The sequence below is a fragment of the Austrofundulus limnaeus genome, unplaced genomic scaffold, assembly GCF_001266775.1.
Source record: "Austrofundulus limnaeus strain Quisiro unplaced genomic scaffold, Austrofundulus_limnaeus-1.0 Scaffold1768, whole genome shotgun sequence".
Classification (NCBI taxonomy): Eukaryota; Metazoa; Chordata; class Actinopteri; order Cyprinodontiformes; family Rivulidae; genus Austrofundulus; species Austrofundulus limnaeus.
The window spans coordinates 22,442-35,769 of record NW_013954170.1 but is presented as its reverse complement, the minus strand read 5'-3'; the positions used below and the strand labels follow the sequence as shown (position 1 = coordinate 35,769).

The window sequence follows — 13,328 nt, the reverse complement described above, 5'->3', positions numbered from 1 at the left end:
CACACACACACACACACACACCGTACGCGTGTGTTAGCGATCACAGGACATAACTGACTGACACTTTCCTCATCCGTCAGCACTCGATCTGCAGCTGAAAGGGAGGCGAGTACCTTTTATGAAGAGCTGTTCCTTTTATTAATTAGACCTGTGGAGGAGGAGGAGGAGGAGGTGGAGGAGGAGGAAGAGGTGGGGGAGGAGGTGGGGGGAGGCGACCTCCCTTCAGCTTTTTATTGTAGGACCTGACGTGTGCCTTAATCAGCAGGCGCCTCCCTTCATTTGCTTTGGTATTCAGCTCATTACAGGAGAAGGGAGGATGAGGAGGTTTTCATTCAGCGATATGGCTCATAAAATCCTCCTGAAACTTTTATTTTTCATCTCTAAAGTGTTTCATCTTCCTCACAGAGGCCAATGACCTCAAAGTCGCCCCACGTTGTGGCTAAAAGCTCCTTGAATGAGCGGCTCGAAAAACACCAAACTATAATTAAAACAAAGCTCATTTCACGCTCTTTCTGTCCTCACTTCCTGTCTGTCGTCCCTCCTCTTCCTGTCGTCTCAGGAGCCGCCAAGCTTTACGCCTACTGGATTGTGGTGAACTTCCGCGAGGCCTACAACATGTTCGCCGTCAACGGGATCCTCTTTAACCACGAGAGCCCGAAGAGAGGTCAGTGACACGCGTTACACCAGTTCAGAACATGTGTGCTTTATAAAMCCGTTAAAGGTTTAAAACAAAGTTTGTGCTCAGAGGGTTTGATGACTCTCAGCTACTACCAGGTTAAATTTGACCTCAGTACCTGTAACAATAACGGTTATTCACCCAAAGGTTTTACTTTTCAAAGAGTTTCTTTAAAATCCATCAGTCATGGGCACAGATCCGCTAATAGCGGAACTAGCTTCTCATTTAGCGGGTTAGCTTTATTGCTAACTTTACAAACCGTTAGCTAAATGAAGTCCCGCTAGTTTCAAGTCCACTAAAATTATTCACAAGTTTAAAACTTATTTTTTTATGCCGGTTATCCTGTATTAAATAAAAACTCTCCGTTCTTACGGGCAGTGCTGGACGTGTCAGGCATTGTGTATGTTAGCATGTAGCATCTTTAGCAGCTAATCTTCAAACTAAGAGCATCAGAAAGAAATAAAATAACATTTAATATTTAAATAAATACAATAAAAGGCCACGTAAAAAAGAAGGTAGAGAAAATATTTGCTGTTTGTTGTTTGACTAGCTTCAAATGTTATTTACAAAATTCAAACACTGTCAAAGAAGTGCTTTTATTCTGAAAGRTTTAAACTGGAAGTACCACAAGTTCGACAGAGCTATTAGTAGTTTGGATTGGCCAGTTTCCCACGTTTGTCAGTCCCACCAGTCTTCAACTGGAAGGAGACAAGGACATGGACTAGTTGCCTTAACAATTAACGGTTAGCATTTAGCGTTAGCATTCATTAATTTTGTAATCTGTGTATCATTAGCAGAGCTAAGATTCTACACATTCCACAAGTACAAAACTTCTATTTTTATGCCGTTTATCCAGAATTAAATAAAAACTCTTTGCTCTTATGAGCAGTGCTGAACGTGTCAGGCACCGTTTGTGTTAGCATGTAGTGTCTTTAGCAGCTAAGCTTCAAACTAAAAGCGTCAGGAGGAAATAAAATAACATTTAACAAAATTTAAATAACAAATACAATAAAAAGCCTTGTAAAAAAGAACTTAGAGAAAGTATTTGCTGTTTATTTGACTAACTTCAAACGTTATTTATAAAAACACAAACTCTGTCAAAGAAATGCTTTTATTCTGAAAGGGTTAAACTTGAAGTATCACAAGTTCGACAGAGCTATAAGTAGTTTGGATTGGCCGATTTGCCACATGTTTGTCAGTCCCACCAGTCTTCAACTGGAAGGAGACAAAGACATGGACTGGGAGACCGTCTTAACAATTAGCATTTAGCATTAGCTTCCCTTAATTTTGTAAACTGTTTTGCGGTTTAGCATTAGCATACCTAAGATTCTACACATTTCACAAGTGCAAAGCATCTATTTTATTGCTGTTTATCCAGAATTAAATAAAAACTCATGTGTCAGGCACCGTGTGTGTTAGCATGTAGCATCTTTAGCAGTTAAGCTTCAAATTAAGAGCGTCAGAAAAAAATAAAAATAACATTTAAGATTTAAATGACAAATACAATAAAAGGCCATGTAAAAACATGGTAAAGTATTTGCTGTTTATTTGACTAACTTCAAATGTTGTTTACAAATATACAAACTCTGAAGGGCTTTTATTCTGAAAATATGACAAGTTAGACAGGAATATAACTCTAGTTTGGATTGGCCAGTTTTCCACATCTGTCAGTCCCAACAGTTTTCAACTGGAAGGAGACGGAGACATGGACTGAGAGACAGTTGTCTTAGCAGTTAGCAGTTAGCGTTAGCTTCCACTAATTTTGTAATCTGTTTAGTGGTTTAGTGTTAGTGAAGCTAAGATTCTTGATAGGTGGTTAGTGAAGCTAGTGAACCACTAGAATCCATCCAGTGGTTCATTAGATATTTTGCTAACAGACGATAAAGAAATGTTTGAATATTTATATGATTTTGTTTGTGTTTTACATCACATAAAGTGACGTAAAGCGTCAGCAGTGAAACACAGTCACCTGTTGTGAAAGTTCTCAGTTACACGCTCCATATAAAGTCAGAGTTATTCTGTGGTGGAGCCAGGTTTCCTGCAGCCACTTCACACGCGCTCTCACACCCACTGTGACACACAGTGAGCCGGCTGTGGTCACGTTTTTAATATGCGCTCCGAAGCGCCCGAGGGTCGCTGGCGCTGCTTTAACCCGATTTACGCGCCGCCGCGACTCAGAATTAACAACACATGACTGCAGCCTCAGCGCCGGGGCCCAGGTCAGCTGCTCAGGTGTTTATGATTTATCCCCTAATGAAGGCACCGGCCACGACCCCGGCCAAAGGTCACAGGTCATCCAGTAAATGGGTTAGCACAGATAGATAGGTGTGGGAACCGGTGCGGGTTATTAGGAGTTCAGCCGAGATGAGGTCGATTCTGAGGGGCGTGGCCTGGTCAAACTGGGATTTTCGTTGTTGTTGGGACTTGAAACCTGAAAATTACAAATGTTTTCTTGCTTTAATGAATGTGTAGTAATAATAGAAACTAGAGGGTTTTTCATTTCCTGTGAAAATGCAGTGTGATAATTAACTCTAAAGGACTTTAGCTGAAAGCTGCTGAAGAAGCTGAAAAGGTTTAATATCAAAACTGTTAATTCCAGTTAAATTTGATCAGTTGTTTTTTGATGCAAGTAGGACAAAAAATGTGAAATATCAATAGAAAGTTAGCAAAAAGAGGGTAAAAGTAGCTAAAATTAGCAAGAAGAATCTAAAAGTGGATGAAACGAGTAACATTATCAGACAGACGGGGAAATCAGTGACAAATTTCAAATGAGCAAGAAACAGCTAAAAAGCTGAAACTAGACWAAAAATAGCTTGAAAAAGTAAATTATTAATGCTGAAAGATTTTAGCTGAAAGCTGCTGAAGAATCTGAAAAAGTTTAATATCAAAACTAAATCAATGCCAGTTCAATTTGAACAGCTGGTTTTTGCTGAAAGTAGGACAAAAATGTGAACGATTAGTAGAAAGAGACAGTAGAAAGATAGCAAAAAAGGGTAGCTAAAATTAGCAAAAATAATCTACAAGTAGATGAAACATGTTAAAATTAACAGACGACAAAATTAACAGTGACAACTTGAAAAGAGCAAAAAGCAAGTTTTGTTTTGAAATAGCTAAAAAAGCTGAGACTAAACTAAAAATAGCTTGAAAAAAGTACCTGAAAAAGCCAAAACTGACACAGAGAAACATAGAGCATGTCTGCTGAATAAGCAGTAAGAAGTCAGTGCAAAAAAGTGAATTTAGCTGAAAAATGCTCGTTTTCTGAAATTAGCGGAAAAAAAAATCTACAGAAGATTGCTGAAATCAGCAGAAATCAGCTGAAAGAAACATAAAAAGCCTAAATTACTAGTCATTACAAAAAATGTGAATTTAGCTGAAAAATGCTCAAATTAGCTGAAATTAGCTAAAAAGTAGCTCGTCTRCAGAAGATTGCTGAAATCAGCAGAGATCAGCWGAAAGAAGCATAAAAAGCCTAAATTAGCAGAAAGAAGCTTAAAGAAGCATAAAAAGTTTAAATCAACAGAGTAATCAAAGGTCAGAATGATAGCTAAAAAACAAAAACAAAAAAACCCTCAAATCAACAAAACAGATGCTGAAATCAGCACCAAGAAAAAGCTGAACCAGAACAAAAGCTAAAAGGTTCAGTAAAGATTTATGAACATTTTAAAGGGTTTTAACAGTGTTGATGACATCATTTTCAGTGAGAAAAAAATTCTGAAAAAGCTAAATATCTCAAAAAGTATAATTTTCTGAAATACCAAAAGTCATAGCTGGAATGTCCTGAAGCAGCCGAACGTTTTGATRTAAAAAAATTGTTGAAATTGCACAAAAAAAGTGAAATGAGATACGAGCCAAAACATGTATGGTAGAAAACTAATCTGCTTAATGTGAATGTTTTAAAAGTGTTCAGACAATTAGAGATAAGTCAGGTTTTTATACATCGAGCTGATGACCTTAAAAGGCTAAAAAGGCTAAAACTCTCTGCCCTCCTGATAACATGACGTCAGCCTTTAGGCTCTTTCTCATATCGCTCCTTTCTGTCGTCTCATTCTTGCCACACTCAGTCATTTTCTCGTTTATTTTATTTTTTTTCCCCTCTTTTTCTTACAGTCAGCATTTCACCCCCGCAGGCCTCTGGGTTCTTTTCTCAGAGTTTCGGCTGTTTTTGCTCATAAAGCAGGAACGCTGAGCTGCGATGTGGCCAAATGTCCCCCGGCTGTGTTGCTCAACCCAGTGGTGGCGCTGGTGTTGGCTGGACTGGCCGGTGTTTACCCAGGCCCCGGGGGGCCCGTCCTGACCCTCATRCCGCCACATCGAGGCGTTCGGCTAACAGGGAGGGCTTTTTTTAAACCCTCGTGGCTGGACTTTCAATCCTGACACACGCTGTTCTGACTAGATGTTTTTATAGCAGCTGGATGGAGCTAAAACGTCCCTTTTTCATGAGACATAAAGATGCTCAACGTAGGAAATCAGACGTAGAAAAAAAATTATTTCCAGCAAAAATGCGGTGTTACTTGCTGAATAATTTAGCTGAAAGCTGCTGAAGAAGCTGAAATATTTTTAACAAACAGAACTATTAATTCTGGTTGAACTTTAACAGTTGAGGTGGAACCCAAAATTAGCTGAAATCTGCTGAAACAAAACTGAAAAAAACTTCAATGGGCAGAGAGTTGCTGAAACTGCAGAAATATGCATATAAAACAGTAAAAGGAATATGAATATAGCTGAAAGGGACAGAAAAAGCTGAAAGTGAAAAGAACTAAAGAAAAGTTTAAAGTAGCAGAAGAATAGCAGAAAAAAGGCAGAAAAAGTCAGAATGGCTGAAATCAGCAAAATAGTAGCAGAAGGAAGCTGAAATTATCACAAAGAAGTTAAAAGCAGAAACAAAAAAGAACAGGAAAAAATACAGTAAAGATTTATGAATACTTTGAAGAGTTTTAAGGATGTTCTGTTCATTTTTAAAGAGGTAAAATAAAAGATGGACAAAACAGCTAAAAATCTCAAAAAGTATAAATAGCCGAAGTACCAAMATTATTAGCCGGAATGCAAAGTTGTAAAGTAACTAAATACAAATACTTTGTTACTGTACTTAAGTAGAATTTTTGGGTATCTGTACTTTACTTGAGTAATTATTTTTCAGCGTACTTTTTACTTTTACTCATTACATTTTTACACAATTATCTGTACTTTCTACTCACTACATTTTTTAAAAAGGTAAGAAGTAGAAAGTCGTTACTCATATTTTAATCCGAGTTGTTACTTAAAAAATCCTCTCCTGATAAACTGTGTCTCCTGTAGAGTGAATTTAATTGTGTTTGGATGAGAAGTATAAATATATACCATTCTGACACACTATTAGCTTGTACACAACCCATCACAGCTGCACGCTGTTAGAAAATATAGTTTTTGGAGAAGTCACCTCCTAATAAATGTCATTTTGTAAAATCTAACTGCTCACTTTTACTCAGTACTTTTACTTTTAATACTTAAGTAGATTTTGTGTCAGAAATTTACTTTTGTACTTAAGTACAAAAAATATCAGACACTTTAAGACTTTTACTCAAGTAATATTTTTAGAGAAGACTAACTTTTACCAAAGTATTTTTATGATAAGATACTTGTACTTTTACTCAAGTATCACTTTGAAGTACTTTGTACAACACTGCTGGAATGTCCTGAAGGAGCTGAACGGTTTGATATATAAATTGTTGAAAAAGCACAAAAACTGCAGAACAACACACGTGCCGAAAAACGTACAGAATTTAAAATGACCTCAATGAAGTGAATTTATAAAGTTTTGCACAATAAAATAAAAAAAACAGTAAAAACAAAAGTCAGTTCAAGGAGACGTGAAGAGTTGAATCATATCCTCTGGTTTAAATCCAGCTAGAAGCAAAACAAACAGAACCAGCTACTGGCTTTTCTTTCTGGTTAGCTTAGCCGTTAGCCATAACAAACATGTCTCACATTGAGCCTGCTGAGACGGATTAGCATTAGCGGCGGTGCTAAACAGACACCATATTGCTGTGACACATGAGACGGCTCAGTCCACTGTTCTCCTGCGAACACGGATCAGTGGTGAAACTTGTGCAAATAKCTGGTTCTTGTGTTTATTTGTTCCTTTTATTCAACAGCACATGAAAGCCTCAACATTTTAATTTTGACCACCAAAGACCAAACCCCGGTTTAATTTTTAGGTATTAGCGTTCTGTCGGTTGTATTGCTCCGGTAAGCCTGCGCGTTTTGTGTTTTATTTGTGTTCGATGCTGCCGAGCGGCTCCAGTCGTAGGTTTCTCCTCTGGTTTATTTAGGGAAGGACATCCATCTCTGTTCCCTCGGAGCTCTGCGGTTCACGCCTGGAAGTACAGAATAATATACGGTTGCACCGGGAGAGGAGAACGGTTAGCGTCGGAGAGGTCGGAACAGCGCTGCCAAAGTCAACGCTGCCCCCTTTAAACACACATACAGCTGCTGAACCTCCGCATGCCTCGGATTCATCTTTCTGCTTTTGTTGAGGTGGAGTCCAGGAGGTCAGATTGCGTGGATCTGTAARGTGATCCGCTTTCTGTTTGTAGAAAAAGGTTCTTTTCAAAGGGACGTACGGGTGRGAGCGACCCGCTGAGCGGATTTCACGGGGGCTTCGTGGGAACCCAAACGCTGAGGTGGCGCTTTTTTTGATTTTTGGTTTGGTGTTGATGAGAAAAGGGCCGAAAGAGCACAGCCTAAACATCAGCTGAACTTCGGCCAGGTGAAGAGGATTCTGAAGACCTTTTTTTTACACCTTCCCTGGGTTCGGATCATGAACCAGCATAGCTTCTTTGTTTTTGTTCTCAGCCTGCTTKAGTTTCAGACACATTCACCTTTTACTTTTACCTGTTGCTACTCTCCAGCCGGTGTTTGTTGTTTCACATCACCACGGTAACCAAGTATCCTGATGACTGAGCGCTGGCTTTGAGTGGAGCGATTGTACAAGTTGAGAACACTTCAGAGTGTCTGAGCTCCAGGATAAGTTTTATTAAAGTGCTGGGACAGCTCAGTCCTCTCACTGACCTGCTGTTAATTAACCTAATTAGTTATTTTCACCTCCTTAGTCACCCCTTCCTGATGTTTTGAGGAATATTGTAGCCATCATATTAAAAAATGGCTTGTTTTTAGTTTAAATCAGAGGAGTCCAAAGTGGGGCCCRCAGGCCAAATTTGGCCCGCCAAGCCATTTGATTTGGCCCACCAGCAGTTGTATAGTTACAAGGTTGTAACCTGCCATTCTATGTAGAAACACAGTATTTCCAATGAAAGTCATTTTATCCATTGGCAAAATGAATATAGATGCAGATACTATAAAACTTTTTTTCTTCTTTCTGCCACCTTTCATTTTATTTGTGATTTGTATTTTTATTGTACATAAATTTTGTTAATATATAAAGGACTGTAGTGCAGATAGTTTTCACTGATGGTGCTGACTTTATCTTTGATGTATTAATATTAAACATGAAATGTGAAATACAAGTAACAACAAGAGACATTTAGATCAGATTTAACCCCACATGCAGATTTGCCCACATTATAGCCACAAAAACTCATATTTTATCAATTTATGAAATGTCCCATGAGCCTTTGCTGCTTGAACGTATGGCAGACTTCACTAAAAACCAAAGTGGGCCATTGCACTGGCTGAAAGATTAATCATTAAAAATAAAGTACTTTATTTTAAAAGTATTTGTATTTCATGTATTCTATTACTACATTTGGCCCGGGTTGATGATAATTTTGGCCCACTTGGGGAAAAAGTTTGGGCACCCCTGGTTTAAACAATGGAATTGTTATTTTGTGGGCACTTTTGTTTTATGTTTTATATTTTTTATTGTTCTTAACTTTGTATTCTGTTTTGTCTCTCTGTTCGTTTTAATATGTGAAGTAGGGCTGCACAATATTAGGAAAACCTGCGATGTGTGATAACAGTTCTTGGGGATAAATGAACAAATACACAACTATGTAATGTTGATGTTTTTATGCTCTGGGTTCAGAGCAAAAAACAAACACATTGTTTTCATTCCAGCATGAATTTTGTTTTAAATATGAAAAGATTTATTTAWTTAGCCAAATACAGAGTAATGTTAGTGATTCTTTAGTTTCTGTTGTTTTGCTCCAAACCACTTGTTGTCAGAAGCTAACGTTAGCACTGAACATCATCTGGATGTAAACATACGGCAAGCCAGGAGTGACACAAAACATAGAAACACGCCTCTGCCATGGAGAAAAATTCATCTCATGACCCTATGAATCGATTTTCACAAATTTAAATGAAATCGAGCCAAGATGGATWAAAWWTTTTTTTTACCCAGCCCTGATCAGTCAACACGTTCCACATGTACGTGTTGCTTCCAGCCAGGTTTACGTTTGTTATGGGAATATTCAGGACACCGCCCACAGCAGAAACAGCTGAGGTTAATGTTCTCTACATCAGAATTTATCTCAAGCAAGTGTAAAAACATTTTTGCGAAATTAAGTTTTTTTTATTTTATTTTGCTGATTCCATCAACCATTTCTAATGCGACACTTTAAAATGTGCATAAACACTGAYGGAAACACAACTACTGAGTTTTTAAACCTTAAATCTTCAGTTCTTCAACAGTGAAGTGCTGTTTTCAGTCGACCTACTCTACCCTTGTTCTTCACACTTTCACACACCAGTTTTATTTTTGTTTTTCAGGTAGCTTTTCTGGACTTTGTCCTGTTCTTTGCAACCCACAGCTCAGTCCTAAACCTTTCTGCCTCACATTTCTTCCTCTCCACACCCTGCCCTGTCAGTTGAGTCAGCTCCGAATGAGGGCAGCAGTCTTACAGGTGTGAATAGACGCTGTGTTGGAGGAGCCGAGTGCATGACCCGCCTTGGACGAGACTCAAATATCCTCCCCTGGTTCGAGGCTCCAGAGATCAGTCAGRAAGTGAATTGTGCAACAACGGCGATGGTAGACGCTGACAGTCGAGTTGGAGCCGGGCCAACACGTTGCCACACCTCCAACGCACCGAACACTCTTCCTGCAAAATCGTTCAGTCTTCCTACGAATCGAGCGTTTAACTCATGACAGATAAAGAGGCTGTAACAGAAATGACTCGAGCATCTGCAGGAGTCCTTGTGTTTAACAGGAAAGTGAACAATCTAGTTTTATTTTTGAATGGTTGCTCATTGCTGCACAAGAAGTCGTTATCAGAAACTATTTGTGAAAAATGATCTTAAGTCTGTTAACCTTAAATTTCCAATTAAAGTTAAAATATATATATTTTTAATTTTGGCAGCTATTGTGTGGATTATTTTATTTCTATCTTACAGGTCTGTGGTGTAAAATAGTCTGTTTCACTTGTAATGGTTTGAAAATTAGGTGAAAAATAATAAATAAACGTGAATCTACTGCATAATAAATATGACAATTTGAAATTTAATTAAAATGCTCCTGAAATCCACCATTGGGATCAGAATAATCATTAAAAGAGCAGAATATCATCAGCATATGGTAAGACACATTTTTAAAGCTGCTGATGTACAGAAGGAAAAATATTGGACCAAGTACTGAGCCCTGTGGAACACCATCGGACATTATGTTATTTACAAACACTGAAAAAGATCTGTCCTTTGATCTCATTTTGTAATTGATGTAATAGAAGTTTGTGGTCGACTGTGTCAAAAGCTGAGGAGGACTAAGCGGCGGCRCAGTCTTTTCTCCCTGTGAACCGGTGGGTTTTCTCCAGATGATTCCGTTTCCAGACCAAAAACATGCATGTTAGGTTAACTGGTCATTCTAGATTGTCCCTCGGTGTGTCTGAGAGGAGACATCAGKTCCCCAGAAAGGAGAAGCAGGTAGAGAAGATGGCTGGATTACTAAGCCAATCCGTATTTTTGTTGAGAAACCAAACTTTTAAACATCAGCATCTCTTCGGTGATGAAAAACATAAACTACTTTTAATCTGGAAAAGCAAAGTTGGCAGCTCAAAGGACGTGCGTGTTCTACCTGTGCATCAAAGATTAACTTGATAAATAGTTTGCATGATTCAAGATCWGATTTTTTTATAGGTTTAAAACGCAGCTTTTCAGTTTTTCCACAGCTAATGTGCCATTCAGCCGCGCCACAACCACACAATATGTCTTCAGAATAAATGTTACAGAGGAAAGATCTGAATAAATCACACTGCGGTTCAGTCTCAGCAAATGTGCATAAATAGAGTGACAGAGGGTAATATAAATGAGCGTGAGTCAGACGTTTTGAGGTCTGGGTGTGTAAGGTACAGTTTAAGGCTTTATAAGACACCTTTCTTTACCGACATGGCTCTAACAACAGGATCTGTTGAGCAACCAGGGGCCTCTGGTGCTAAAATCTCCTCAAATCCGCAGTCCCTTTCCTTCCTCCCCGCACCCCCCACCCCAGACCCAGGCCCCCCAGCTGACAGCTCCTGTCCCCATCCTGTCTCAGCCCACATGGTTGGGAGACATCTCCATACATTTCTCATCACCCTCCTCCTCCTCCTTTTCCTCCCTATACTTGGGCCCAGCTGTGCCAACGGAGCTCGTGTGCTTGGCTTTTCCTGTTGCTTCTCTGAGCCAATAAATGAAAAGGAAAGGTGGAAAAAAAAAGAGAGAGAAGAAGAAGTTATGTGAGAGCGAAGGAGAGAAAGTGAGTGAGTGTCAGTTTCTGGCACAGGTTTTGCTGTCTGCTCAGTTTTCACGGCCCCACGGTTTTATTAGACTTTCCGCCAGGCTGCGGGCGAGGTGAAACGGCCACCGCTGCCCCGTTTGGGCTCAGAGCCTCCTGTCAGCCCCCCCAACCCTCGCCTCCTCTCCACCCCCTCCTCCTGGCTGTCCCAGAGTGCCGCTGCCAGTAAAGGAAACACATTAACACCAGAGCCTGTAACAGAGCAGGCTTTGTCCAAGGCCAGGCGGACCCGTCCATTAGCCCCACTCCACGCTGCACCAATTAGAGGCGGCAGGGAGCGGAGCCACTCTAAACAGAGGTGTGAGCTTTACAAGGAGRCTACAGGTGTGCTCGGGGGGAAATAATAGACTTTATTACTGATTGGCGTACTGTGCTACACCACGGACCTCTGACACTGTTTTAAAGAGCCAAATGGGCTTTACGGGGTTTAGACAACCTGCGTTTAACCTGCAAACTCAAGTTTGCCTCGAATGTTGGATCCAATCAAGCATCAGCTTTTAATTTAGGTTCATCACCAGGCTGAGCTCTGGTTGCTTTGCTTTGGCCGAGTTACGCAACATAAAGAGCTTCCCTTGATAATGTTTTATACAGGCTTGTATAAAGTACCTTAAAGTCATCTTAAAAGTATCTTACCATAAAATTACTTTGGTAAAAGTTAAAGTCAAAGAATATTACTTGAGCAAAAGTCTTAAAGTATCTGACATTTATTGTACTTTCTGATATAAAATGTGCTTTTATTGGGAGGTGACCTTACCAAAAACATTTTATTCTAAAGGTCATAACCACTATAATGTTCTTTAAATGTTTGTTGAAAACCTGTTTCAGACGTATACATATTTCTGTCTCAATCATCTCAGTACAAGGCTACATACGTCAAATATTTCCTGCTAGAATTTGATGTGATGTGCACAGCTGTCAGGAACAGATACAAACCAATACGATGTCAGAATTGTATATATTTATACTTCTCATCCAACCACAGTTAAATTCACTCCATCCAGGAGGCACCATACATCTGGATGTTTTTTTTACAATAACAAGCCAGATTGAAGTAGGAGTTACAACATTTTACATTTTCTCAAAAGGTAAGAGGTAGAGAGTAGAAAGTACAGATAATTGTGTGAAAATGTAAGAACAAGTAAAAAGTTGGCTGTAAATAATTACTCTTAAGTGCAGGTAAGCAAAATTGTTATGTAAGTAAAGTAAAAAGATATTTGTACTTTGTTACTGTACAACTCTGTTTTTTATTATATTAGGGAATAGGCAAAACAATGACTCCTCAGTCCCCAAACTGTCTCCAACTCAGTCTTCAAACTGTCTCCAACTCAGTCTCCAAACTGTCTCCAACTTAGTCTCCAAACTGTCTCTAACTCAGTCTCCAAACTGTCTCCAACTTAGAGTATCCAACTCAGAGTCTTCAGATGGTCTCAACTTAGTCTTCAAACTGTCTCTAACTCAGTCTCCAAACTCTCTCCTATTTAGTCTCCAAACTGTCTCCAACTTAGTCTCCAAACTATCTCTAAATTGTGTCCAACTCAGAGTATCTAATCTGTCTCCAACTCACTTTCCCAACTGTCTCCAACTTAGAGTATCCAACTCAGAGTCTTCAGATGGTCTCAACTTAGTCTTCAAACTGTCTCTAACTCAGTCTCCAAACTCTCTCCTATTTAGTCTCCAAACTGTCTCCAACTTAGTCTCCAAACTATCTCCAAATTGTGTCCAACTCAGAGTATCTAATCTGTTTCCAACTCACTTTCCCAACTGTCTCCAACTTAGAGTATCCAACTCAGAGTCTTCAGATGGTCTCAACTTAGTCTTCAAACTCTCTCCCACTCAGTCTTCAAACTGTCTCCAACTCAGTCTCCAAACTGTCTCCAACTTAGTCTCCAAACTATCTCCAAATTGTGTCCAACTCAGAGTATCTAATCTGTTTCCAACTCACTTTCCCAA

At 39.3% G+C, this 13,328-nt stretch overlaps 1 protein-coding gene across 1 annotated transcript in view; it reads left to right on the top strand.

Annotated features, from left to right (window-relative positions):
• Window positions 1–559: 559 nt before the first annotated feature.
• LOC106536316 (GDP-mannose 4,6 dehydratase) overlaps window positions 560–13,328 on the top strand; it is a gene marked incomplete at both ends in the record, with an annotated part of 34,421 nt that continues 21,652 nt past the window's right edge. Inside the window, 1 exon segment of the mRNA XM_014033527.1 lies at window positions 560–664. Coding sequence (XP_013888981.1) covers window positions 616–664 — 49 coding nt within the window.